General features: G+C 38.2%; 4 protein-coding genes across 5 annotated transcripts; 3 read left to right on the top strand and 1 right to left on the bottom strand.

Moving 5' to 3' along the window:
- Window positions 1-702: 702 nt before the first annotated feature.
- On the bottom strand, window positions 703-4,888 carry nudt8 (nudix hydrolase 8). Of its 2 annotated transcripts, none has more exons than XM_066665543.1 (5): window positions 4,737-4,888; window positions 2,127-3,008; window positions 1,845-1,977; window positions 1,436-1,513; window positions 703-1,346 (listed from the first exon to the last, which is right to left on the bottom strand). In XM_066665543.1, exons 2-5 carry the CDS (start codon window positions 3,005-3,007, stop codon window positions 1,161-1,163), a joined length of 1,278 nt encoding a protein of 425 aa, XP_066521640.1. In that variant the 5' UTR covers window position 3,008; window positions 4,737-4,888; the 3' UTR covers window positions 703-1,160. The 2 variants fall into 2 exon arrangements, with proteins under 2 accessions (XP_066521640.1, XP_066521631.1); XM_066665534.1 differs by lacking the exon at window positions 4,737-4,888 and adding an exon at window positions 3,714-3,852.
- ftr86 (finTRIM family, member 86) lies at window positions 4,357-9,384 on the top strand. Its single transcript, XM_066665521.1, has 9 exons — window positions 4,357-4,996; window positions 5,113-5,208; window positions 5,443-5,676; window positions 5,873-6,032; window positions 6,513-6,608; window positions 6,973-7,071; window positions 7,162-7,227; window positions 7,639-7,841; window positions 8,916-9,384. Exons 1-9 carry the CDS (start codon window positions 4,472-4,474, stop codon window positions 9,249-9,251), a joined length of 1,815 nt encoding a protein of 604 aa, XP_066521618.1. The 5' UTR covers window positions 4,357-4,471; the 3' UTR covers window positions 9,252-9,384.
- Window positions 9,385-9,565: 181 nt separating this feature from the next.
- cbln20 (cerebellin 20) lies at window positions 9,566-13,610 on the top strand. The gene is made up of 5 exons (XM_066665555.1): window positions 9,566-10,059; window positions 11,333-11,488; window positions 11,963-12,073; window positions 12,285-12,425; window positions 12,947-13,610. The coding sequence occupies exons 2-5, from the start codon at window positions 11,482-11,484 to the stop codon at window positions 13,372-13,374; spliced, it is 687 nt and encodes a 228-aa protein (XP_066521652.1). The 5' UTR covers window positions 9,566-10,059; window positions 11,333-11,481; the 3' UTR covers window positions 13,375-13,610.
- A 3,488-nt stretch (window positions 13,611-17,098) lies between these two features.
- On the top strand, window positions 17,099-21,702 carry cbln18 (cerebellin 18). Its single transcript, XM_066646870.1, has 4 exons — window positions 17,099-17,201; window positions 18,063-18,242; window positions 20,612-20,743; window positions 21,056-21,702. Exons 1-4 carry the CDS (start codon window positions 17,099-17,101, stop codon window positions 21,358-21,360), a joined length of 720 nt encoding a protein of 239 aa, XP_066502967.1. The 3' UTR covers window positions 21,361-21,702.
- Window positions 21,703-22,332: the final 630 nt, after the last annotated feature.

Genomic DNA, 22,332 nt, shown 5'->3' on the forward strand with positions numbered 1-22,332 from the left:
ATTGGGCAATCCTAAAACTACATATGCCTACCTCTGTAACACTATTAAAACTGAGTAAGATATATTTTAAACTAAAGTTTCTCTCATACAATGTTCCTGCAGTGCTGCAATAATTTAAATTTTTTCACATAATAAAACCTCCGTATTTTGTAGAACAGGACACAGGATGTTGGCCTTAGACTGGGACAAGATTCCCAGTCACAGAAAAAAGCAGTTTCTTTTAATAGCCTTTCTGTATTAAAATGTATAGTGTAAAGTACTCTGTAAATATGCTGTAAACTAAAAATAATAATAATAATAATAATACAAATATATAAATGAACCTACTGCAATATCCAACTCCCTAAACATTAAAACATTCAATGGTGCTAAACAAATTTATTTTATAAAGAAATAAAACGGATTAGAAGTTTTAAATTGTGTTGTCTACATATCACCAAAACAAATCCATTGACAATCTACTCTAAACAACATGTTTTCTGATGTTGCATGCTCAGTATTTTCCTAATTGCGAGGCAGGCTTTGTTTTGTTATGATTTAACAATCTTTAAACAAAATTTGAAAGAAATTAGTTCATTGAAACTGACACAAAAACTATTTATGATTGATAATAATAATAGTAACAATAAAAGTAATTTAAAACAAACCTTTCACTTGAAGTGATGTATGAATTGAAAGTAACAAAAGATTTATTTAACACAGCTTTATTGCATTGTCAGGTAAAAAGCACCATTTCTTTAAGGTAGTACTTTTCCCACAAGTTTCTGGAAAAGTATTAAACCTCTGCAAATTCATTGCATTTGCAATGCATATCACCAATCAGCACTGTTTTTATTATTATATTTTGCCTCCTAAATACTTTAACTATATACTGGTCATTAAAAGCATTATTCGTTACACAGAAAGGAACAATTACAATTTCAGAAATTATGTTCTTAGCACAGAGACACAAATTGCATAGTGTGAGATGTATTCTGCCATTTTTGTGTGCATGATTAGATTCAAATGGAGACATCCAGTCTCAATCCTGACAACAGTTTAAATTACATTATTTTTTTTTATCTCATTCCTGGGGGAGGGGGGTTTACAGACTTCATCAAAGCCAAATAAATAAATCTCTATTATAGAACACATTGTAGTTGAATTAGATTGTGGAACTGCTAAACTGGAATAATGAGTTTCAGTGTGTGATCCAAGGCAACTGCAGTCAAGCCCCAGATTCTGTACTTAGCATTGTGAAACACAGGAAGTGTGTAGCCGTAACGATCGCCTGTGCGAAAGTGAGTGTAACCCCGGTTCCGTGGGTCATATACATGTGCTACAGTCAGGGTAAAGATCTCCTCCACCTTTGGGGCACACAGAATAACAAATAAATAAATAAACAAACAAACAAACAACTTCATTTGAGAATAAGCCTTTCAACAATAATCCTTACCTCTGTTGGGTTGGGACAGAATGTTAGAGCCTCCAGAGGTCCGAGGTTGGCTAAAACAGGTGCTATCAACATTCCTGACTAGAAGAAAAAACAAAGGAAAAGAAATGGATGCCTCTGTATTAAACCAAATCACTGATCTTTGTAGGAAATAACATTGGATTTAAATTAAGATTCATCCAAAATATACAGAAGGATTTCATGTGGTTACAGGCTCTCTAATGTGAGAAATGTTATATATCTCAATGTATAACAGATGTTTTGTTGTGCAGTTTCTAATTGCCTATTATTTTACAACAATTCTTACACTGCCTAGTTTTAAACTTCAAAATCTCAAGAGAAAGGACCGTTTAAGAAAGAAAAAAAAATAATAATAAAATAAAATAAAAAAAAACTTGAATGCAACACTCACTGAATCTTGCAGTGGCTTTAGCACACCCCATACTTCGTTTTCATTCACTGCAATCCCAAGTTCTTCCCTGGCTTCCCGCAGTGCTGTGTCCACAACATTCCTGTCTGAGGGGTCCCGTTTTCCCCCTGCAAAACTGCACAGAGAACAAACAGTTTCTGTGGACATAGTCAATTCAAATATTAACATTATATTACACCTCCCTAAAGCTTTTTTTTAAGGTATAGAGATGTAAAAATAATTAAAAAGGTCTTGATTTTGCCTGTTACTACACAGAAGTTGTACCTGACGTCTCCTTTGTGTCTTCCTCTCAGTTTACTGGACCTAAGGGTGAAGAGGAATGAAGGCTCTCCCCCAACTGTGCATAGAGACACCAGCACAGCTGCCCAGCTCTTTCCCTTCTCCTTCTCATACAGCACAGTGTTGGGCCGCAGGTGGATTCTACATCGCTCCATATTCTCAATTGTAAGACAGTCTTCTAGAGTTGGTTTTTGTGGGACTCTCTTCTCCACATCTTGTGTTTTGGTTGTCACATGTCCACAGTGGCTCCATCCTAATGGGCTTGAGGTCAGGAGGCTTTTGCTCCATTTATTCGGACAATAGAAGTTGCCTTTAAATGACGTGAAACTGGTGGCAGAGTGACAACTTCTCTGGCTTATAATACTTGTGTTTGTGTGTGTCACGCATATATTGTCTGCTCTTCTGAGCTTGCCTGCTTGCTTTTCAAGTAGAAGGCACTTACAAAGAACAGGGTCCCTAAAGGAGAAATGTGATATAGAAATGTGTGATAAAATTAAGCTTGAAGGGTATAGTTTAGAGGTATTTCTGAGGAACTTAGTAGTGCCACCTTTGAGTACCCTTGTCTCATGAGCCACATTGTTGGAGGGATGTGTGTTGACAGGACACCCTGAGTCAATCAGTCTTGAGAAAGGACTGTGAATCATTTCTTGTGAAGCAGAATTGCTGTTCCCCTGCCCATGCTTACAGTGATGTTTCCTCTGATGCCCTTTCTCTTTATAAACTGCGCAATTTAACTGTAATGAGAAGGAGCTATTGCATACTGTCCTTCCATGAATAGGCTTTTGTAAGTCTTTAACTGTCATAAGCAGTGATCTATAGGTCCCCAGGCAGCTTGCTGAAGACACAAACTGAGGACTCCTAAACATCCTGCAATAAGAACAAGAGCAAGATTCAAAGCAAAGATGGTTTGTACATAGCTATACAGATTTCAGGGGTGAACTTCAGCAATATCTTTCGGCCTGCTGAGGTTAACGGTTATCTAGATGTTCCTTTATCACACCGTATAGTATCAACGTAACTACTTTTTTTATATATTAAAAGGCAAACTGTGGAAAGGGTTAGAGTCTCGACTAGACGTTACACACATAAGCTAGCTATTTCTCCCTATATTCTTTTAATAATTCTCCTCCAGATATATATTACTAAAAACATGACTTCAAAAGCCCGCTGTTATTTATGATTCTAACGTGGGCTCATTTAACAGCGAGGAATCAACATGTCGAGTTGAGAAAATAATTGCGAACAAAAAATAAAGTGTCTCATTCCCAGAGAGAATGCCTCCAATATGCTGTACAATCTATATATGTCCAGCCTCATTAACATAATACACTTGCTGTAATACTAAGATTAAACCATCTATCAAAAGTACCTCACAGCTGTATTTAGCATTAGCAAGTGCACTGCTAACCGTCTAACCATCAACACCAAGAAAACGGTGTTTTGACAGCGATTACATTCGCTGTTTTCGGAGCCGAGGATACGACTGAATATACACCTTCAGAAGAACAACAACCAAGCACAAGCATACAATAATTACAAGAGCAGGAGGGTGTTATTAAATAAGACTCTCACCTTGAACAAGGCTGAAATACATAAAGCTTTTCCGGCACTGCTCGGGTTGCCAGTTGCGTAAAAAACCCTCATTCGGCTGAAAGAGCTTTGATACGACTGTTTACCCGTTTAACCCTAGTGCTTTTTTTTTTTTTTTTTTTTTTTTTTTTTTTTTTTTTAATCCGCTGAAATAAAACCACCAGTGGGCGTTCGAGCATATCTGCATTCAAATAGCATGTGTTTAAATTACTATATATCTACAGTAATAAATAATAGGTTATATTATTGTTTAAACTCAATGCTAAAAGCATTCTCTTGAACATAATAAAATACACTTTGAAAAAATATTCCAGTTGTTTCCATTTGTCTGATAGTGTGATAAAACTTCGTAGTGGAATTTCCCTATAACCATAATGACTCTGTCAGGATTTCCCCACTAAAAAGATCCCACCTTCCAAAACTACTCATAGTTATAAGCCCTGATTGTTATGGCTGGTCAACGCCATTATTATACATTCTTGGTATATTGTTAGATCATGGGTAACCAGTCGGTCTGCCTTTTTTGAATTCCTTTCAGCTGACATGTTTAAGCACAAGGCCTTCTCCTCCTGAAACTGTTGAGTCTTTTAACACCCAATCACGGTGATACATCTGGAAAGTTTTTCAGGACTTGTTATACCAGTCATTAACTCCACCTACTGCAGTTTAAAAAGAGAGGCTTTTGTGTTTGTACTACTCAGACGATTTCAAAACCATCTCCTTTTCAGATTTTTCCAGTCATGGCTTCATTCAGCTGCCCTCCGGAGGAGTTCTCATGCTCCATTTGTTTGGAGAATTTGTGTGACCCTGCTACAATTCCTTGTGGTCATTCCTATTGCCTTCAATGCATCCAGAAGCATTGGGACAAAGCTGCACCAAAGGGAATCTACTTGTGCCCACAGTGCAGGCGGGACTTCAAACCCAGGCCTTCTCTGGGTAGAAATAACATGCTAATGGAAGCTATAAAGAAGCTGAGGACACAGAAGCAGGATAAGCCTTCCTCACCTGTTCACCACTCTCTTACTCCATCTACTTCTGTAACTGTGGATACTTCTTCTTCAGCTCTAGGGATGGATGGAGCTGAAGGTGCCGCATTTCTGGGATCGTTATATCCTCAGCTCCCTTCCACCTCCCCAAAGCTGTGTTCACTGCACCAAGCGGTCCTAGAGTTGTACTGCTGTGATGATAGAGTGTGTGTGTGTGAAGAGTGTTGTCTCCTGGAGCATAAAGGCCACCGGGTGATCCACCCAGAGTTGGACAAGGAGGTATAGAAATGACCTTCCTATTTGATTTTATTTATTCAATATGTCTTATCTGTTTAGTGTGTAGGATCAGATATCTGGTTCATAAGTCCTGAACTGTGTTTTACCTTTTTTAACAGCAAGAGCTGGAGCAAAAGAAAGAAAAGATAAAAAGTAGTATTCAAGACAGAGAGAAGATTATTCAGACATTATCACAGGATTTTCGTGCTCATGAGGTAAGATTAAGATGTTTAATCTTCCTCTTACTAAGTGAATTAAGAAAAATGTTCTTGCTGCACATTGAAATACTTGGTGTTGAAATGTGTCCGTATCATTGATGTAAAAAAAAGTCATTGAACTGTGTAGAAATATTAAACATTTTAGAATATGTCTTTAAAATTTTTGTTTCATTTAACAAATGACCTGTGTCATCAGGGCAATGTCTTATACATTATTTATTTATTTTAAAGAATGTGGTTCAGGGGCTTCAGAGGGACAGTCTGGAGATGTTTGCTGATTTGCTGAAGAGTGTGGAATCAATGAAATCCCAGGTTTTGGAACTCCTTCAGACCTATGAAGCCTCTGCTTGCAATCACATAGAAGCCCACCACTTAAGACTACAGCAAGAGATCAGCCAGCTCCGCAAACAACAAGATGAACTGAACAGATTAGCTCACATACAGGACTCTATTCAGTTCCTAAATGTAAGTAATGCAACTGCCCATTGTGAGATTCCACTAGACTTTCTTGGTCAGTGAACAGCAGCTATAGTGTAGGAAGCTACAGAATATATTTTGTCAAAACCTATGTTAAAGGTTTTAACACAAACATACCTGTGGAAGGTACAGTGTGCTTTTTATCTGTAAATAATTCACTAATGTTTTCTTTTGCCATTTACAGGCCCTGGTTACTGTTGGTGATGTAGGCCAGGATCAGAATATCCACTTGCAAATTTCCTGCCCAGACACAGTGGAAACTGGGGTCAGATCTGCTCTTGAGACTTTCAGAGATGGGCTGAATAATCTTTACAAAGAAAGCCTGGCTAGTATTTTCAGATGTGGTGAGGCAATGTCCAATTTGACATTATTTAATCATAGTGATAACTGGAATTGTAAAAGTCATTTGGAGTGGGTTTAATATGAAACAGCTAATTGTTAAGAAATGTAGCTGTCTTAACATTTGTGATTAGAGGCAGGTCGCAAAGCCTTCAACAAAAATATTATTTTTTTTTAACGATAGAAAAAAATCCACAGAATTTTATAAAAAAAAACAAAAAAAAAAACATATGTAATACTCATAACGTGGCATTATATATCCATACACACTCTAAAGCTCTCAGACATAAGGCAGAGTATTAGTAAACATTTAATGTAATAAAGTAGCTGATGGAGCCATTTTAAATTCCCCAGTGTTCCCCCAAATTCCTCTACCCACAGATGTATGTTTCTGAGTCTCTATAAAAACATCACATTGCTTTAATGTTTTCCATTTTGTTTTGAAGAAAACAGAAGTGTTTTTTGTCTCTCTTTTTCTATTATAGTAAATGATATAGCAACACCAGCACCATCGACTAATGATCAGGCATCAGAGGCAGGCCCTGTCTCTAGCGATATACAAGCTGCTTCACAGCAGACAGGTTTGTTTATATGTTTCAGAGCCCAAATTATACTAATAATGATGGGAGGGGACTTGATGCTCTTATGGTGTTTGTTTCAATGAACAGGATGATAATTTTCAGCACAACACACAAATTACATGTAACCTAAAATAAAGCAATTTGCAACATGCAACAAAAGTACTTAGAATATGACAAGAACTAGGTATTGAAATAAAATTTTGTTGTGGTACAGACCATGTTTACCACTACCAGGTATTAAATGTTTTATTAAACTATTTTTTATCTGTGTCAAAATATTAAGTACAACCATCAACCCTAAATCTGACTAAAATGGCCTTTACTAGAGCATTGTTTTAAGTTGTTTAGCTCCTTTTTTGTTTAGCTCCTGAGATGACCCTTTCATCCAGGAACAGTACACCTGAAGACATAAGACTTCATTCAGCAACACATCAGCATCCTCCAGCTCCTGCTGCACAACCAGGTAACTGTACAAAATATATGTAAACTGTAAAAGAAGGACAGTTCATCCTGTTTTCTGCTTTGAGTCACTTGGATACTTTTTATTTTGCAGTGAAGGAAGAGGAAACCCTTAGTACAGAAAACCAGGCGCCTAAAACCAGAGAGGAAATGCTTAAATGTAAGTGCATATTTTGTTTTAATATTGAAAAAGTAATGGTGTCACGAGGGAGGTATTTGTCTAATATTTACCAGTTCACCTGCTCCACATCAGGAGCTTCATATTGAAAAATGGCAGAATAATTTAATTTTCTTCTTCCCAATTTGATCTTGATGTGGTTTTCCAGTGTAAAATTTGACTAAAAGGTTCTTGGTTGCCATTATTTCATTCTCAATTTTGTTCCTCAGTATGTTTATTTGTTACGAAAAAAATGTGATTTTGTTTTTCCACAATATCTTGCTGCAGTTATTACGTGAATAGTATGTAACAAATTCCCCATTTAGCTGCATATTGTATTAAAGGTATGCATCTCAGAGAGACCCGTTTTTATTAATAATGCAAGTAGATATAATGAATAACCTTTTGTTTTAGTCCGCTGCGAGCCCACGCTGGATCAGAACAGTGCTTACCGTCACATCCGTTTGTCTGAAGGAGATTGCAAGGCCACACTACGAGCAGAGAATCAGAACTACCCTGAGCACCCTGATCGCTTCCTCTACTGGAGACAGGTCATGTGCCAACAAGATTTGGCTGGAGGTCCTTACTACTGGGAGGTGGAATGGACAGGACAGAAGGTACTGTAGGACAAATTATCCATCATAAATCAACATGTTTACACACTGCAGTACTTTCAGGTGATTTCTTGCCAAGTAGTTTAAAATCTGATTTTTAGGCACTTATTATATGGAACAACAGTGGTAAAAGGACATTAATTAAAACAGATTTCTTTTTTATAACTTGGAATTCTTGAGATGTACAAATTGGACAGATCGTTTATTTAAAGTCCTCATTAAAAACATACATTCATATGTAAAGTAAAAATGAAAGGTGTATATAACTAAGAGTTAAACAATTTAATTGAATTTCAAAATGCCTTATACACTTCTTGATGAAGATGAATTTGAAATCCTCATACTTGTGGCATCAAAACCATGACCGTATTTCTATATAATCATTCACTGAGCTGGCAAATGTGCAAGTGCAGTGAATCTGAAAGATTCAAACATCAGAAATGGGCTTGAGTTCATGTTTTCCCCAATTTCCCAGTGGATTTCAGTCATAACTTAAGTTTGTTCCAGCAATGACTGCTTTTTGAATGAGGCAAAGTGTGTGCATGGCAGCCAATAAGGACAGAGGTCACTTACATAAGTATAAAAGACACTGCAGAAAAAATGTGATGCTTAACTATATAGAATAAGAGAAGCTGGAAAATGGTTCCAAATAAATGTTGTTTTGCTACATAGGACATCAAAGCATAAAGTTTATTTCAGGGATAAAATAAAATGGAAATTGGATACAATTTAGTATTTGGGCAATCTAAACTAAAAGTGTGATTCTAATTGGAGTCCACTGGATTTAATTCCTTAGCAAAGTCCTTATTTAAACAGCAAATCTCATTTGTTTTTGTATTAAATGCCATATAACTTTCTCTGGTGGACTGGTTGTGCAACAAGTCACTGTCATACTGCTCTAGGATTCCAAGAAAGTGGGTTCAAACCCAGTCTAGGGTCACTTTTTTGTGAGGAGTTTGGTGTGTTCTCCCTCTGTTTGGATGGGTTTCCTCCAATAGTCTCCAGGTATGCTCCAGACCCACCCGAACTTGGTAAAGCAGTCACAGATAATGATAGAGTGAATAACTTTCATTTCAGGTGACCATTGGTGTGGCTTATAAAAATATGCTGCGCTCTACGACAGATGACAGCTCAAGACTGGGCCACAATGAACACTCCTGGACACTGTACTGGTCAGGCACTGCCTTCTCTTTCTGGCACGCAGGGAAGGAAACCGCAGTGGCAGGTCTTAAAGCTCGGCGGATTGGAGTCTACCTGGACCAGCATGCAGGTGTATTGGCCTTCTACAGAGTCTCTAACAACCAGGCCCATCAGATCTACTGTGTAAAAGCAGAATTTAGCAGACCACTGTGTCCTGGCTTTCGCTTCTGGTCTGGAGTGGGTTCCACAATTACCATCTGTGATCTGGATTAAGAACAGCAGGAGGAGGACTAAAATGAGCTGGCAATGTGTATTTTAGTGGTTGATATGTCAGTTCGTGATGATCACTTGTTTTGTGAAATTTGATTCATGTGAACATAAAATATTTATGCAACATTTTCCTAACGTTATAATAAAAATAATTATAGAAAGCATCTTCAGTGAGTAAACTGCATGTCTGTCCAAAACTAAATTTAACCACTAGGGTGTGCTGTGAGCAAACTTCTTATGTTTGTCTATAGGGGATTTTGTCATACTCCAAGTATGTACCAAGAAATGAATCACTTACAGACTCTGGTTTACACCAGCTGCTGATGTCAGTGCTGGCTTCCTCAAAGGGCAGGACAGACACCGTAAAATGGCCAACCTTATTAGAAATAATTCCCAGATCGCAGACACATTTGGCCCCAGAAACAAACCAATCGTCGCCCTTTCTTGCTATTTTTTTTTTACAAATAAAAACGGGGCTTTTCAAAATTAAAATGGAATCCCAGCATATATATAACGTTATCCGTGGGTTGGCGGTTGGAGAAGCGAGCTTGAGGCTGGAGGGTCGACGGATCTATTCCCGGGACCGTCAAGAGAAAACTCATTCAAAGGCTACAACTGCCCTTGTGTGTGATGAGTTGCTCACTACGTGTGTGTTTGTGTTCACTACCACGGCTAGGTCAAATGAAGTGTTCAGACAAAACTCTGTCAGGCTGTAACAGCTGTTCAAGCATTTGATAACCGCTGACAACGCAGCCTCCCGTTTTCAGTGTTGGGGACACATTAGCATTTCCGAGGTCATTGTCGATAAAAGGTAGCACTTATATTCCTTCTCCACAGAACACTAGTTCTGTTATTTGAAGTGGTGATTAAAGACTACAAAGTGTATTAATTTGGTTTTGTCTGGTTGTATTGACTTGTAATAAGTCATGCTTTTGGATTTTTTTTTTTCAAATTTCTCAAAACTAATAAAGCAGATCCAGTACGAAACAAAAAACAACAAATAAACAAAACTGCTCTTTAATGAAATCTACCACTTCTCAGAATGCTACAAATTGGCGAGATTAGAGTTAGCATGAGCTTCCAAGCCCATCTGCAGCAAGTCCCTGATGACTTCCCTGCTTCAATCTCTCACAAGAATATATAATTTAAAAAAAAGTAAATAAAAATATCAGTTTGCATATCCATATCACATTTCATTTCTTTCTCTGCACTCTTGGGCATTGGCCTACTTTAGCTTTTTTTTTTCTCTCAGTGGCATTTCCTCAGTACGGGTTTTGTCATAGTACATTGGGAACAGGTTAACATATTACAAAGAAGACTTTTTTTCAGAGTAGAGTGGTGTATAGCCAAGTACTCGTCAGTAAACATCTGTTGTCATCAAGCTGACAGCATGCCTGAGTCAACTAATGAAAGTTTACTAAATGTTTCTATGGATCAATATTTTTACATTTTAAGCTGTATTTAATCACGAATACTTTATCCACCAGAATAACCAACATCTGATCTACTGACTCATACAATACTTTATTAGGAAAGTAATAACAAGCCAACCTGTAATATATAACTCATCCAATTTTTGATAATTTTACTATTCTATATATCCAACAGTCTTAAACACAACATTCTATAGTGACAAATATTTCTTAAATATATATTTAGTCTTAAGTGCAGCATAAAGAGATGTTCACTGTTCTGAGTTTATACGTATGTTCTGTGTCTGTGCTCCAAAGAGGGAAATGTTTAGGATAAGCTGCCAGTAAGGATAGGAGACTATATAAATTTCTTTCTCTCTCTCTCTCTCTCTCTCTCTCTCTCTCTCTCTCTCAAGAACCCAAAAGACACTGTTTCTGTAAATAAAGATGTATTTATATCTTTAAATGTGTCTGCAGAGATTCTTTTCCATCACCTGTCTTCACAATACAGTAAATAAACAACAAAAGCATCCTTTACATTCATAAAACAATTTCCCAGTGGAATACCCATCGGAACACTGATACCTGTACCTATTGAGGGGAGTGCACCATGGAGTAACATGTATGAGATTCCACACAACACAAATCCTGCTTATCTCTCGTTATCTGTAGGACAAAAGCACAGAGGATCTGCCCTTTCTCTCACCTAGAGGAAACAAAGAGGTGGAGTCAGCTAGACAGTTATAACCATGTCTCCCCTACCTGTTTTACCAAACGCCTTCTACACAGAGAATGGTCTATGAACATCCACACACAGCAGAATGAGAGGTAGGACTGACCACAGCCCTGTGAAATTTTGTAAGGAAAACTGTCTGATTCAGTATTAGATCAAAAGAAAGTGACCGAGAATTATTTCTGTGTTTTGTTGAAATTAGAAAATTTACTCAATAAACATTTCATGATATCATATGCAATGTTACAAATAAAAGTCTAACGTCAGGTTTATAGTTTATATTTCTGTATGTTATCGAAGAATAATTTTGTTGTCAGACAAAAACTCATGTCTCCAAAATGGTAAAGTTACAGGAGACAAAACATTGTGAACTTTCAGTGGAATTTAATATAAAATGATTGAGCAATGATTTGAGACAATGTATAGTGCCGCTGGGGTTTTCAAAGTATGTCAAACTTTAAAAACCCTCAAAAATGGACATTTGAGATTTTGATTGAACAGCAGAGACAAGTATGACAGAGGCTATATTTATTAACCCACCATTCCATATTTTTTCTTTCCTGACCCAGGCACGGTGTTACTTTTCTTTTGTTTGCTGGGATACTCCATTGCGCAGAATGTGCCATACTCTTGGAATGGCCCTGGAAATCCCAGCCAAACAGACCCCTCAAATGAAAATGGTGAAGTATACGAAAGAATTCTTAAAAACAAATTTCTTGGTGAACGTGCATTGAATCATTGTGAAGTAGACTTGAGCTGAATACAAAAATATGTTAAAGCCAAGATGTCTTAAACAGATCCATTTGTTTATTTACTGACTCAAGGAACTAATTGTACTATGCCATCTTAAAGACTAAATTTAAATCTGACCGTGTGACTTTCGATCTGCAGCATGCCTGACTGACTCAGCGACTTGTGGCTGCTGCCTGATGCAGAAACAAGCATGGAGGATGGAGACTTACTTCAACATGACCATGACTGAACTGCAGAGGGGTTTGGAGCGAGCTCAAGGAGTTCTAAACAACATGCGCTGTGAGCAAACTAGCTTTCCAAACCTATCCATATAATTTATAGCAAGTAACTTGTCTAAACAGCACAGCATTTTTATAAAAAATCTGTCCACTGCTAAAAGAGCTTATAAGAACAGTCCATTATTTCACTTCAAGAAGTAGCAAAAATATTTATCAATGTAATTATTATTATTTTGACATTCTGTTCACCAATAGTTAAATTACTTTGTAGTCTCTGAACGATGGTAATTATGCTCTGCAGAGAGGGTTCCATTAGGCAGTCAGCCATGTTTTAAATAAGCTCAGTATCTCAGTAGAATCTCTTGAACTTTCAGGCTACTGCCTGTCAGTATAATGGCTGTTGGATAACTTTAGAAGAATCAGAGAAGGAAATTAATGAATACATTTTTGAGCAGCTAATAATTTTGGACTTTATCACTTTTAAAATACACAGGTTTCCATTCTTTGTTATCAATATTGTTGCTAAACAAGAAGCCGGTCAGTATTCCTAAGTTACTGACCACATGTTCTCTTTCTGCTCAGCGAGCCGCAGTGCCTTCTCAGTGGCTCTGACAGACACTCGCCGATGTTTTGGTCCTAAGGACGTGGAAGCTGTGGTAAAGTACCAGGTCGTGTTCATTAACATGGGTGATGGCTACAATATAAACACAGGGGTCTTCACGGTCCCACGCTCAGGGGTCTATGTCCTGGCCCTGACCGCATACAGTGATTCAGGGGCCCCAGGGGCCCTTCTGGCTGCATGTGTTCGACTGCGGAGGAACGGTATTGTGATTGCAGCGCTTAGCGAGAACAACGCTCAGGACCAGGAAGACAGTGCCACTCTCGTTCTTACCACACAGATGCAAGCTGGAGACAGTGTAGATGTGGTTCTTCCTATAACCTGCTTCCTGTGTGATGATAACAGTCATTACAACACCTTCACTGGGTTCCTGCTCTATGCTACTGACTAAATCCTGAAATTAGGGTTTAAAATCAGTAGCATATGTCTACTCTTTGTTCCTTTAATAGTAAGACCATCTCCTCGGCATCCTCCATACGAAGGGCTACTTGTGCTATTCTGTTATTCCTAGGCTCCAGGACCAACAATGTATAGCTGTAAATGTGCATCTGTCTAAGCATTGGATTTTTTTTGTTTTAGCCCTCAAGTGCATATCTGAATATATACCTTGTTTGTAAAACCCACAAAATATGTTTATTGAAGTGAATCAATCAATAAAACTGAATGAACAACAGAAATGTGTGTTTTTGCATTTGCAAAAGTGGACAAATAAAATAAAGTGCATAAAACTCCCATGCAATTCAAACTAGTGACGTCGTCATTTTAGAAAAAGCATCGTAAAAAGTCTCTGATAAACCAATGAAAATTAATCATCAAAAAGTTACACATTAAAAACAACAAATGAGACAAAATTTTAAGAACAGATAAAATAATGAAGCAAATATTTAATACTTAAAGGTTTGTCCAATTATATGCAAAAAAGTGAGAAACTAAAACAAACAAACAAACAACCCCTCCTCCCAATCTATCTGAAATACTACAGGGAGTACCTCCATTCATTTGGACATATATGGATGCACTGCACATTTAGAAAACTTAGCAGATACTTATGCAGAGCAACAGATTTTAAAGGAATCTTACCCATGGACTTTTAAATGTTTAATATAGTGAGATTACCTGAGCATGGATTCAAACTCTACTACTGCACTGAGGCAGTGTTATTGCCCAATACACTACAACACACGGTACATCAGTCCTTCACAGGTTTTCTTGCTTTTTTGTTGTTAGAGTATTATAAGACATAAAGCTGATAATAATAAACATGACGATCAGCTTCCAAACAGATCTCAGCTCCCCCCAATCTCCAGTTTATTCACATTATACAATATTTGCTTTCCTGCACACACATAATGAATGGGGATGAATTGTTTGAGAATCATATTTTACAGTGAGAGCCAGGGATATTGTTGCCTATATACTAGGCAAGGCAGGTTTATTTATAGAGTACATGGCATACACTGTGGTCATTTAAAATGTTTTACAAATAAAAAATCTAATTAAAATGTAGAAACATTCATTATCTGTAAGCGCTTATCCAATTCAGGGTCGCGGTGGGTCCAGAGCCCACCTGGAATCATTGGGCACAAGGTGGGGAAATACACCCTGGAGGGGGTGCCAGTCCTTCACAGGGCAACACACACACACTTTTGGGTTGCCAATCCACCTACCAATGTGTGTTTTTGGACTGTGGGAGGAAACCAGAGCACCTGGAGGAAACCCATGCGGAAATCAAACCCACAACCTCCAGGTCCCTGGAGCTGTGTGACTGCGACACTACCTGCTGCGCCACCGTGCCGCCATGTAGAAACATGTAGGAGAATAAACATGAGTAAAATATAATTGAGAGAGAGAGAGAGAGAGAGAGAGAGAGAGAGTTTGCGTCACCCTGCAAAGGACATTAGACATAATTATTTGGGAGTTAAAATTGCCTGTGGCACCAGAGCTAGTTAGCATCAAGGTACATTATCAGATAGTGCTTATGTAGACAACGCATTATGTATTGAGATACAGTCAAAGAACCGTAGCTCTTTTATAGGCTGTTGCTTGAATGCTCTTTCTTCTTCAGTCATGTCTACAGCATTCATGGCTATTCTGAGTTGTACTAAAACACGTCTGAAAATATTGCAACGCCTCTGGGTGCTAAAGTTTGAGTTGTCTCTTTGCTTCTGTGACAGCCTCTGCTCTTCTGGAAGGGCATTACAGATGTTGGTGTGAGTTTTTAAGTGCATTAATCCACAGAATCATTAGTGTACAGATGTGAAGGTTTACTATTAAACCACAAATACCACTCCATTTCAGATGTAGTGGATGAGGGTCTGTCACTCAAGAGCTCACAGACCACACTGAGCATGGTGAACACAAACATGTGTGGCTCATAAACCGCTGAGTCTGCTCAGTTCCGCTCCGTCATATAACAAACTGGAGAACATTTCTTTATACTTCATGTTCTTTCAAACAATAACAAAACCCTGTAACCAATCTCAGTGGTGATTATAACTTCTTCAGTTCATTGCTCTGTCCCTCTTTTTGTAAATGGCTTTCACTTTTTACACAAGAACTTGTTGATCTTTGTGAATTCATTCTCTTGAGGGAGCTACTCTAGACCCCCAGGGAAAAAAGTACACACCCTGGTACAAAATCAAATCCTCAACCTACTTCAGAACTGCGTCTTCTGACCAAAGATAGAGCTGATCAATGTATCAGCAATAAAGGATGATGCTCAAGTTCCCACACAACAATGGCTGCCATCAAAAGCACACCCAGCCTGTGTTCCACACCAGGAACAAGATACTGACCTGATAAAGCATATTATATTTAAGAATAACAAAAGACAATTATGGTAAAAGCATCCTGCACTCCCAGTGGCCTCCATGGGTCAGACGAGAGGCATGGCAATGTGCAGGAAGTTTCAACCGTCCTACTTTCCCCTTTCTATTGTTCTCACTAGTCCACACAAAAAGCTAAACAATTCTGCCATTAAAACCACTGAATGCATAAGACAGAGTGCACCTCATTCCAGATAAAACTCATACACTCAGCTACTGCACTTTCCTCAGTTCATCTGCTACAGCAGGTTTCCAGATCACAGTGAGTATGAGGATAACACTCACAGACATGAGGTCAATATTATCACTGTCTGAACAAAATATTCTATCTCCATTTTTTTAAATTATATTTTATACCATTGAAAATCTTCAGCTGCACTAAATGCAGTGTCACAATTTCATGACGCATTGACCAAAAGAAATGGCCCAAAATGGTTTGCAATGCAGTCAGTTTAATTGAACATACATTGAAGGTTACGAAAGTATTTCTGTTCCTGAAGTTACCATTTTGGAGATAAGAGGTGTTTGTTCAACAGCGATGTTTATGCAGAATTAAATGTTTCAGTTATAGTCTCATAATGAATGCTGCACACATTTGGTCCATTTGCTTTGAGCATCATGATTATTCAGATGTGGGCATCACTACTGAATAGATCAAATATATTATATCAGTATATTTTCTCTTTCAATTTGTTAACAGATTTTACTTACTAATTTATTATTATTGGGATGTCATGTACACATTTGAACCTATTATTACTTTAAAGGATTAATGCATGTCTTCCCTCAGTGATACAATTTTATATGTAATAATACATGCTGCATTGATATATCTTGATAAAATTGAGTTTAAAAATTGGTTTATAAATGATATTACATAAATCTAATGTAGTCTGATCTAATCTAATCTAATCTAATAATGCTTATTTAATAATATTTAATTCTGGCATTAAATTATATGTGCAGATGTATTTTAATTATTTTGTGGAAATTAAAATGCATTCAATTCAATAATTACAATAGAAATTTAAACTTCTCAGAACTTTAATTAAGGGACCCAATTAGATGCAGATTTATGCAAAATTAAATGATGATGTTTATTGAATGAAGGTGTACAGATCAAATACCTAGTTGTAGTTATAGAACTTATCCAAAGAACAAATGCTTTTAATAACTTAAATGAATGCATGAATGCAGCGTATGTCCTTATAAAATCATGTAATATTAATGGAAAATATTAAAATGTATTTCTTGCACCACGAACAGAGGGATTCTGTTCATAAAAAGAGGATGAAGAGGCCTGCAGTAGCTGTGGTGGTCCTGTGGGGGGCTCTGTGTCTGTGCTTTAGGACAGAGGCAACCACTGCCTGGGATACACTACGCCAATCTGCAGGTGAAATACTACTCACTACATCGTTAACTTCCATATTATTACTAAGGGACAAAGAAATTATACAAACAATTGAAAAATTGTATGAAAACTATATATCGTCCAGTTAATTGTTTGGACGGAGAGTGAAATTAGCCAAAAAATATATATAATAATATAATATAATAATATAATAATTTCTTCTATTTTTTATTTTTATTTTTTACATTTTACTTGATGCACATGTATGGAAGCCTGTTTCCGCCACATAAAATAATACAAAATGGCACCCGTTTTTATTTTTCATTAATATGCAATTTGCTATCTCAATATTTCGAGATACTATCTCATTATTTTGTGATATTAAGTCAATATACTGTGATACTATCTCATTATTTTGAGATAATAAGTCAATGTATTGAGATTGTATACTATCTCAATATATCAAAATAATGAGATACTATCTCAATATATTAACTTATTATCTCAAAATAATGAGATAGTATAACAGTATATTGACTTAGTATCACAAAATAATGAGATAGTATCTCGAAATTTTGAGATAGCAACTTGCATATTAATGAAAAATAAAAATATGTGCTTTTTTAAAAAATTATTTTATCTGGCGGAAACTGGCTTCCATACACATGAGATGAACTGTTGTGTAGTCCCTGAATGAACCTCTTTATGCTTCACTGTGTAGGCCCCCAGCTTAGGGAACCAAGTATTATTTAGGTGCAGTACCAATTCTCTGACACATTCCAGCCATTAGGTGTCAGTGTAATGTCTGTTCAATAACTTGAAGAACGGTTAGAGAAAAATGACTCAAAAGAACATTAGCGTGTCGCTCTGCTCTACATTATGCTTACTTTGCTCTTCTCTCAGCAAACTGGACAAGCAGTCTGCCATGTGGAGACTGGGACTGTGACTGTGAGTTCAAACAGCCAAGAGGCTGCTGCTGCGTGGCTGGGCCATTGTTCCAGCTGGAGGAGGCCACTTTCAAACGGATGGTGAGCTTGTGGGAAGGCTTGTCCAATCTCAATGAGCAGATTGGTGAGGTCACAGGTACCAGTCATTTTTTTTCTCACCAGTCCATATACATATCCTTAGGATGGCCAGGCCCTTAAATTATTGACACTCAAGGAACTGGGTAAAATAATCTGGAATGATACAAATACAACCCTTGATGTTTTTAATGGTTTGAATTTATATTAATCAATCAACAATCATATATATATATATAAATTGTTAATTCATTCTTTTTTCCAGTCTCAGCAACAAAGAAAATTCCATTTAACAGAACATTACAACATTACACATAAGTCTCAACAAGAAAATATGATTTTTTTTTATTTCTGTCTATTACATTTAATTTGTCCTAAACATTTACTACAGATTCAATGATTTCAAAAGCAAGCATCTATCAAGTACTCTCTATCTGATTGTAGTATATTAGGTCTACATTTAATAATATTTTTTCCCTTCCTTCCCTTTTTAATTGGGTCTCAGATTCTGCCCGGTACACTAAATGATGACAATCTGTAGACAGCATTCAAGTAGAGGTAACAAAAACAAACGATCATTCAAACCTTATTCCGATGTGGTGAGACACATATGACCATATTTTTCTTGTAGTGTGAAAGCCAAAGTGCTGTGTCTTAATGCGTCTCTGACAAAAATAAGCACTGCTTGCATCAACTGTGTCACTGCCCCCAGCCAGGGTTTTCAGAATTAATTATGACATTTCAAGCTTTGAGGTGTGTATAGGTGGACTGGTTACTCAAGATATGTGTGTGAGCGAATATGTGAGTGTGTGTTGCCCTGTGAAGGACTGGCGCCCCCTCCAGGGTGTGTTCCCACCTTGCACCCAGTGATTCTGATAGGCTCCAGACCCACCGTGACCCTGATCTGTATAGGCGGTTACAGACATGAATGTTTTGTCCCGCCTGCTGGAGCACCAATTTCACAATGCCCTTCTTCAAGCAGAGATGATGTGAGAAATCAGATCACAAGTGGTCAGAAGAGGTGCATTTAAAAGGCTATGTGTGAACAACGATGCATTTTGGCAGTCGTTTGTTATCGGATCACCCGAGAGTGTCAGGTGTGAACGGGGCCTAAAATAAGTATTAAGTTATGTAACACTGAAACCCAGTCCATCACAGGGCACCACATAACACTTTTGAACAGACAATCCACCTACCAACATGTTTTTGGACTGTGGGAGGAAAACAGGAGCCTAGAATTGTGTGAAAGGAACACTACATGTGGTGCCATATAGCTGCCATTTTTTGTTGGATTATTGACAGACAATCAGGCTGCATGTACATGGGTCTAGCATATGGCTCCCCTGTCTCTTCAGGCAAAAGCCCAAGTGCCTGATCGGAAAGATTGACAACCTCCAGCCCTCATTGAGAGGCAGGCTCAAGTTTAATGTCAGTTGGGGGTACATCATGTAGTGGCTGGTGGGCAACAAACAGAGCCAGTGTAGTGTAGTTCTACATGTATCTGGCAAAAGGGACCTGAGAAAGCAAGGCCTGTTTTTGTGCCCCTATTACGACTGCCATGAGACACCCCAGTTTCTGGGTAATAAACCTCAGGACACATAATACTACCTCGAATGCATTTCAAAATATTGTATACATGTGCTTGCAGGCTTTGCTTGGGTAATGTAGCTGAGAGCTCAGAGAGGTGAAGCAGCCCTGGCATCATTTCCTGAGATGAACAGAGGATCAGTAACTGCAGTTGAGACTGCATCATCATTAAGAAAGTCCACCCCAAGGAAATAGATATCATTAGAGTCAGAGCAGTCGCAGTGGGTGGTGAGCTAACCAGGAGCTGTGCCTGCTGAGGCTGGAGCTGCATAGACAATGACTCTGTGTGAGCCATAGGTCTGTACAGGTGCTCTGCCTTTTTATGTATCTTCAATCTGTACTTAGACTCCTTTTTTGTGCATGCATGGGAATCTGGCGTGGAACTGTGTATTTCATTCTGCTCACAGTGCCTGGTGCTCCCAAAAGGAGGTGGGGGGAGGGGGGCAAAGCTATGAGTGGTCATTGATGGGTAGCTGGGGGCATGACTTGACAGTGCAGGCATGGGTCGTGTCAGAGTCTAGTGAAGGTGGCCGTCAATTGAAGCAGGATGGACCTTTAATGTAGCTGCAGAGGTGCTAGACAAAAGTTGCAATCACGGTTAACCATAGCAGCAACCCTGTGCCAGACAGATGATCATAAACAGAATAAGGACGTCTAGTGTGTATTGTGCTTTTTATAGAGTGGACTTGTTACACATGACTGGGTACAAATCTCAATCCACGCTATGCACAAGGGAACCACCCATCCGTAGGCAGAAGGCGCCCTCTGGCGGTCAGGAAGCATGTAATACAACAGCCTTCTAACGCCTTACTGATTTGTTTCCCTCCTTCTGTTCTCTACCAGGCGGACGTCACATAGCGTTTGCTGCTTCAATGTTTCCAATGTCTATATGTTTTGGACCTTTCACCAGGAACGTGTCCATTCCTTACCAGAACATCTCAATCAACCAGGGCAATGGGTATAATCCCGCACTAGGTGAGCAGATTATCAATTTATCAAAAAAAATGCAGCGCTCTGCACCAAAGTTGTGTAGGAAGGAGCACATCATGTGTTTTTAAATCACACTTATCAGAGCGCTTTATCATATTCTATTCCAAGCCCTTTTTAACATAGGGCATGCCAGAGGCCCTGTTGGTGCACTTCTTAGTTCTACAATTAGAGTGTAGTCTATGTGTTGCTCAGCATGCTGTGGTAGTCCATTTTTCAATGACATGGCAAGTTAATGTGTGTTCCACATATGGTATTAGTGTATAATAACCTGGTATTTGATACTGTGGATCTGCACAGGTGCTTTCACAGCTCCTCGAGCAGGACTCTACTCCTTCAGCTATTCTGTGTACAGCAACATGGGTCCAGAAGGTCAACGCATCAACCACAGGATCCAGCTGATGAAGGACGGCCAAGTGATTGCCTCATCCTGGGAGGACAACCGTGAGGACTCTGAGGACAGTGCCACACAGACAGTGCTACTGCAGCTTAGACAAGGCAACCAAGTGTATGTGGAGCTGATGTTGGGAAAGTACATTTGTGGAGACACAAAGGGCTACAACTCCTTCAGTGGGTTCCTGGTTTATCCACTCACTGAGCCATGAGGCAGGGAAGCGCCCAACACCTTTCACAGTCAATAATGAGAGCAGAGTTGTCACAAAACTGGCACCACCATCCCTAGAGAAATTAAAGTGTATGTTATATATATAAATATATAGGCCAACTTAATGTAAAAGATGGGGGGAAGGGGTGTATTCGTCACCTCTCAAAGAACTTTATGAATCTTAAATTTCTTTAGAACATGTATCACCAACTTCTGCATAAATCAATACTGACATTACCATAAAACCCATCCATAACACATTAGGATTAAATTATGGTTCTTCTCTCACTGTTTTCCAGTGGCAGTACATTGGACAGGTCTAGAACATCTTGCAATAACTCGTCAGTTTGTAAAATTGTAATGGCATGTATTAAAATGAGTGAATATATCTGACAGCAGGAATAAAACCTTTCTTTGGAACAAGCGATATTATGTAAATTATTTGTCATTTTAGAGTGGTTTAAGAGATTTATTGAAATACTGTTGTAGTATTTAAAGAGGCTACAGAAAATCAAGGTATCAAGCCACTACATCATGTTACCTCAAGCATGAAACATCACAAATGTTCTGCCGGTATCTTGGACTTTCCAGTTCCACCATAAAGAGCAAAAAACATTTACATCCTAGCACCTATGGCTACTGCAGAATTTAAGGTGGAACCGTTTCAAACCAAAAGACGCAGAATAAGCAGCTGAATTAAGCTTCAGATTAAAGTCCAGAAGCTCTGATTACACTGCAGAGTCGCAGCAGAGTAATATGCTTAAACAATTTTTTTGGTGTTACGATGACATATAAGGCCCTTGAGGGGTCGTCCCATTTTGTAAAAGGCACATTCTAAACATTAGAGCTTGTAAATCAGTTCCAACTAGCAAGATAACACTCAAAAACAAGGGGAAGGGTAAAATTAGGAAATAATATTCACCCATAGTCCAGCAATTCACCATCTAATGTAACTGCTCTAGTGGTTAGTCTT

The sequence above is a fragment of the Hoplias malabaricus genome, chromosome 1 (assembly GCF_029633855.1).
Source record: "Hoplias malabaricus isolate fHopMal1 chromosome 1, fHopMal1.hap1, whole genome shotgun sequence".
NCBI lineage: Eukaryota > Metazoa > Chordata > Actinopteri > Characiformes > Erythrinidae > Hoplias > Hoplias malabaricus.

What these genes read in the sequence shown, in the direction of transcription:
- cbln18 (XM_066646870.1), top strand. Translation starts at nt 17,099, where the DNA reads ATGAAGAGGCCTGCAGTAGCTGTGGTGGTCCTGTGGGGGGCTCTGTGT. An exon ending in TACACTACGCCAATCTGCAG is followed by an intron (nt 17,202 to 18,062) that starts GTGAAATACTAC and finishes CTCTTCTCTCAG; the next exon opens with CAAACTGGACAAGCAGTCTG. An exon ending in GCAGATTGGTGAGGTCACAG is followed by an intron (nt 18,243 to 20,611) that starts GTACCAGTCATT and finishes GTTCTCTACCAG; the next exon opens with GCGGACGTCACATAGCGTTT.
- cbln20 (XM_066665555.1), top strand. An exon ending in AGACCCCTCAAATGAAAATG is followed by an intron (nt 12,074 to 12,284) that starts GTGAAGTATACG and finishes TTCGATCTGCAG; the next exon opens with CATGCCTGACTGACTCAGCG. An exon ending in AGTTCTAAACAACATGCGCT is followed by an intron (nt 12,426 to 12,946) that starts GTGAGCAAACTA and finishes CTTTCTGCTCAG; the next exon opens with CGAGCCGCAGTGCCTTCTCA.
- ftr86 (XM_066665521.1), top strand. Translation starts at nt 4,472, where the DNA reads ATGGCTTCATTCAGCTGCCCTCCGGAGGAGTTCTCATGCTCCATTTGT. An exon ending in AGGATTTTCGTGCTCATGAG is followed by an intron (nt 5,209 to 5,442) that starts GTAAGATTAAGA and finishes TTTATTTTAAAG; the next exon opens with AATGTGGTTCAGGGGCTTCA. An exon ending in CAGAGAGGAAATGCTTAAAT is followed by an intron (nt 7,228 to 7,638) that starts GTAAGTGCATAT and finishes CTTTTGTTTTAG; the next exon opens with TCCGCTGCGAGCCCACGCTG.
- nudt8 (XM_066665543.1), bottom strand. Translation starts at nt 3,007, where the DNA reads ATGTTTAGGAGTCCTCAGTTTGTGTCTTCAGCAAGCTGCCTGGGGACC. An exon ending in TAAAGCCACTGCAAGATTCA is followed by an intron (nt 1,514 to 1,844) that starts GTGAGTGTTGCA and finishes TTTTTCTTCTAG; the next exon opens with TCAGGAATGTTGATAGCACC. An exon ending in TCTGTCCCAACCCAACAGAG is followed by an intron (nt 1,347 to 1,435) that starts GTAAGGATTATT and finishes TGTGCCCCAAAG; the next exon opens with GTGGAGGAGATCTTTACCCT.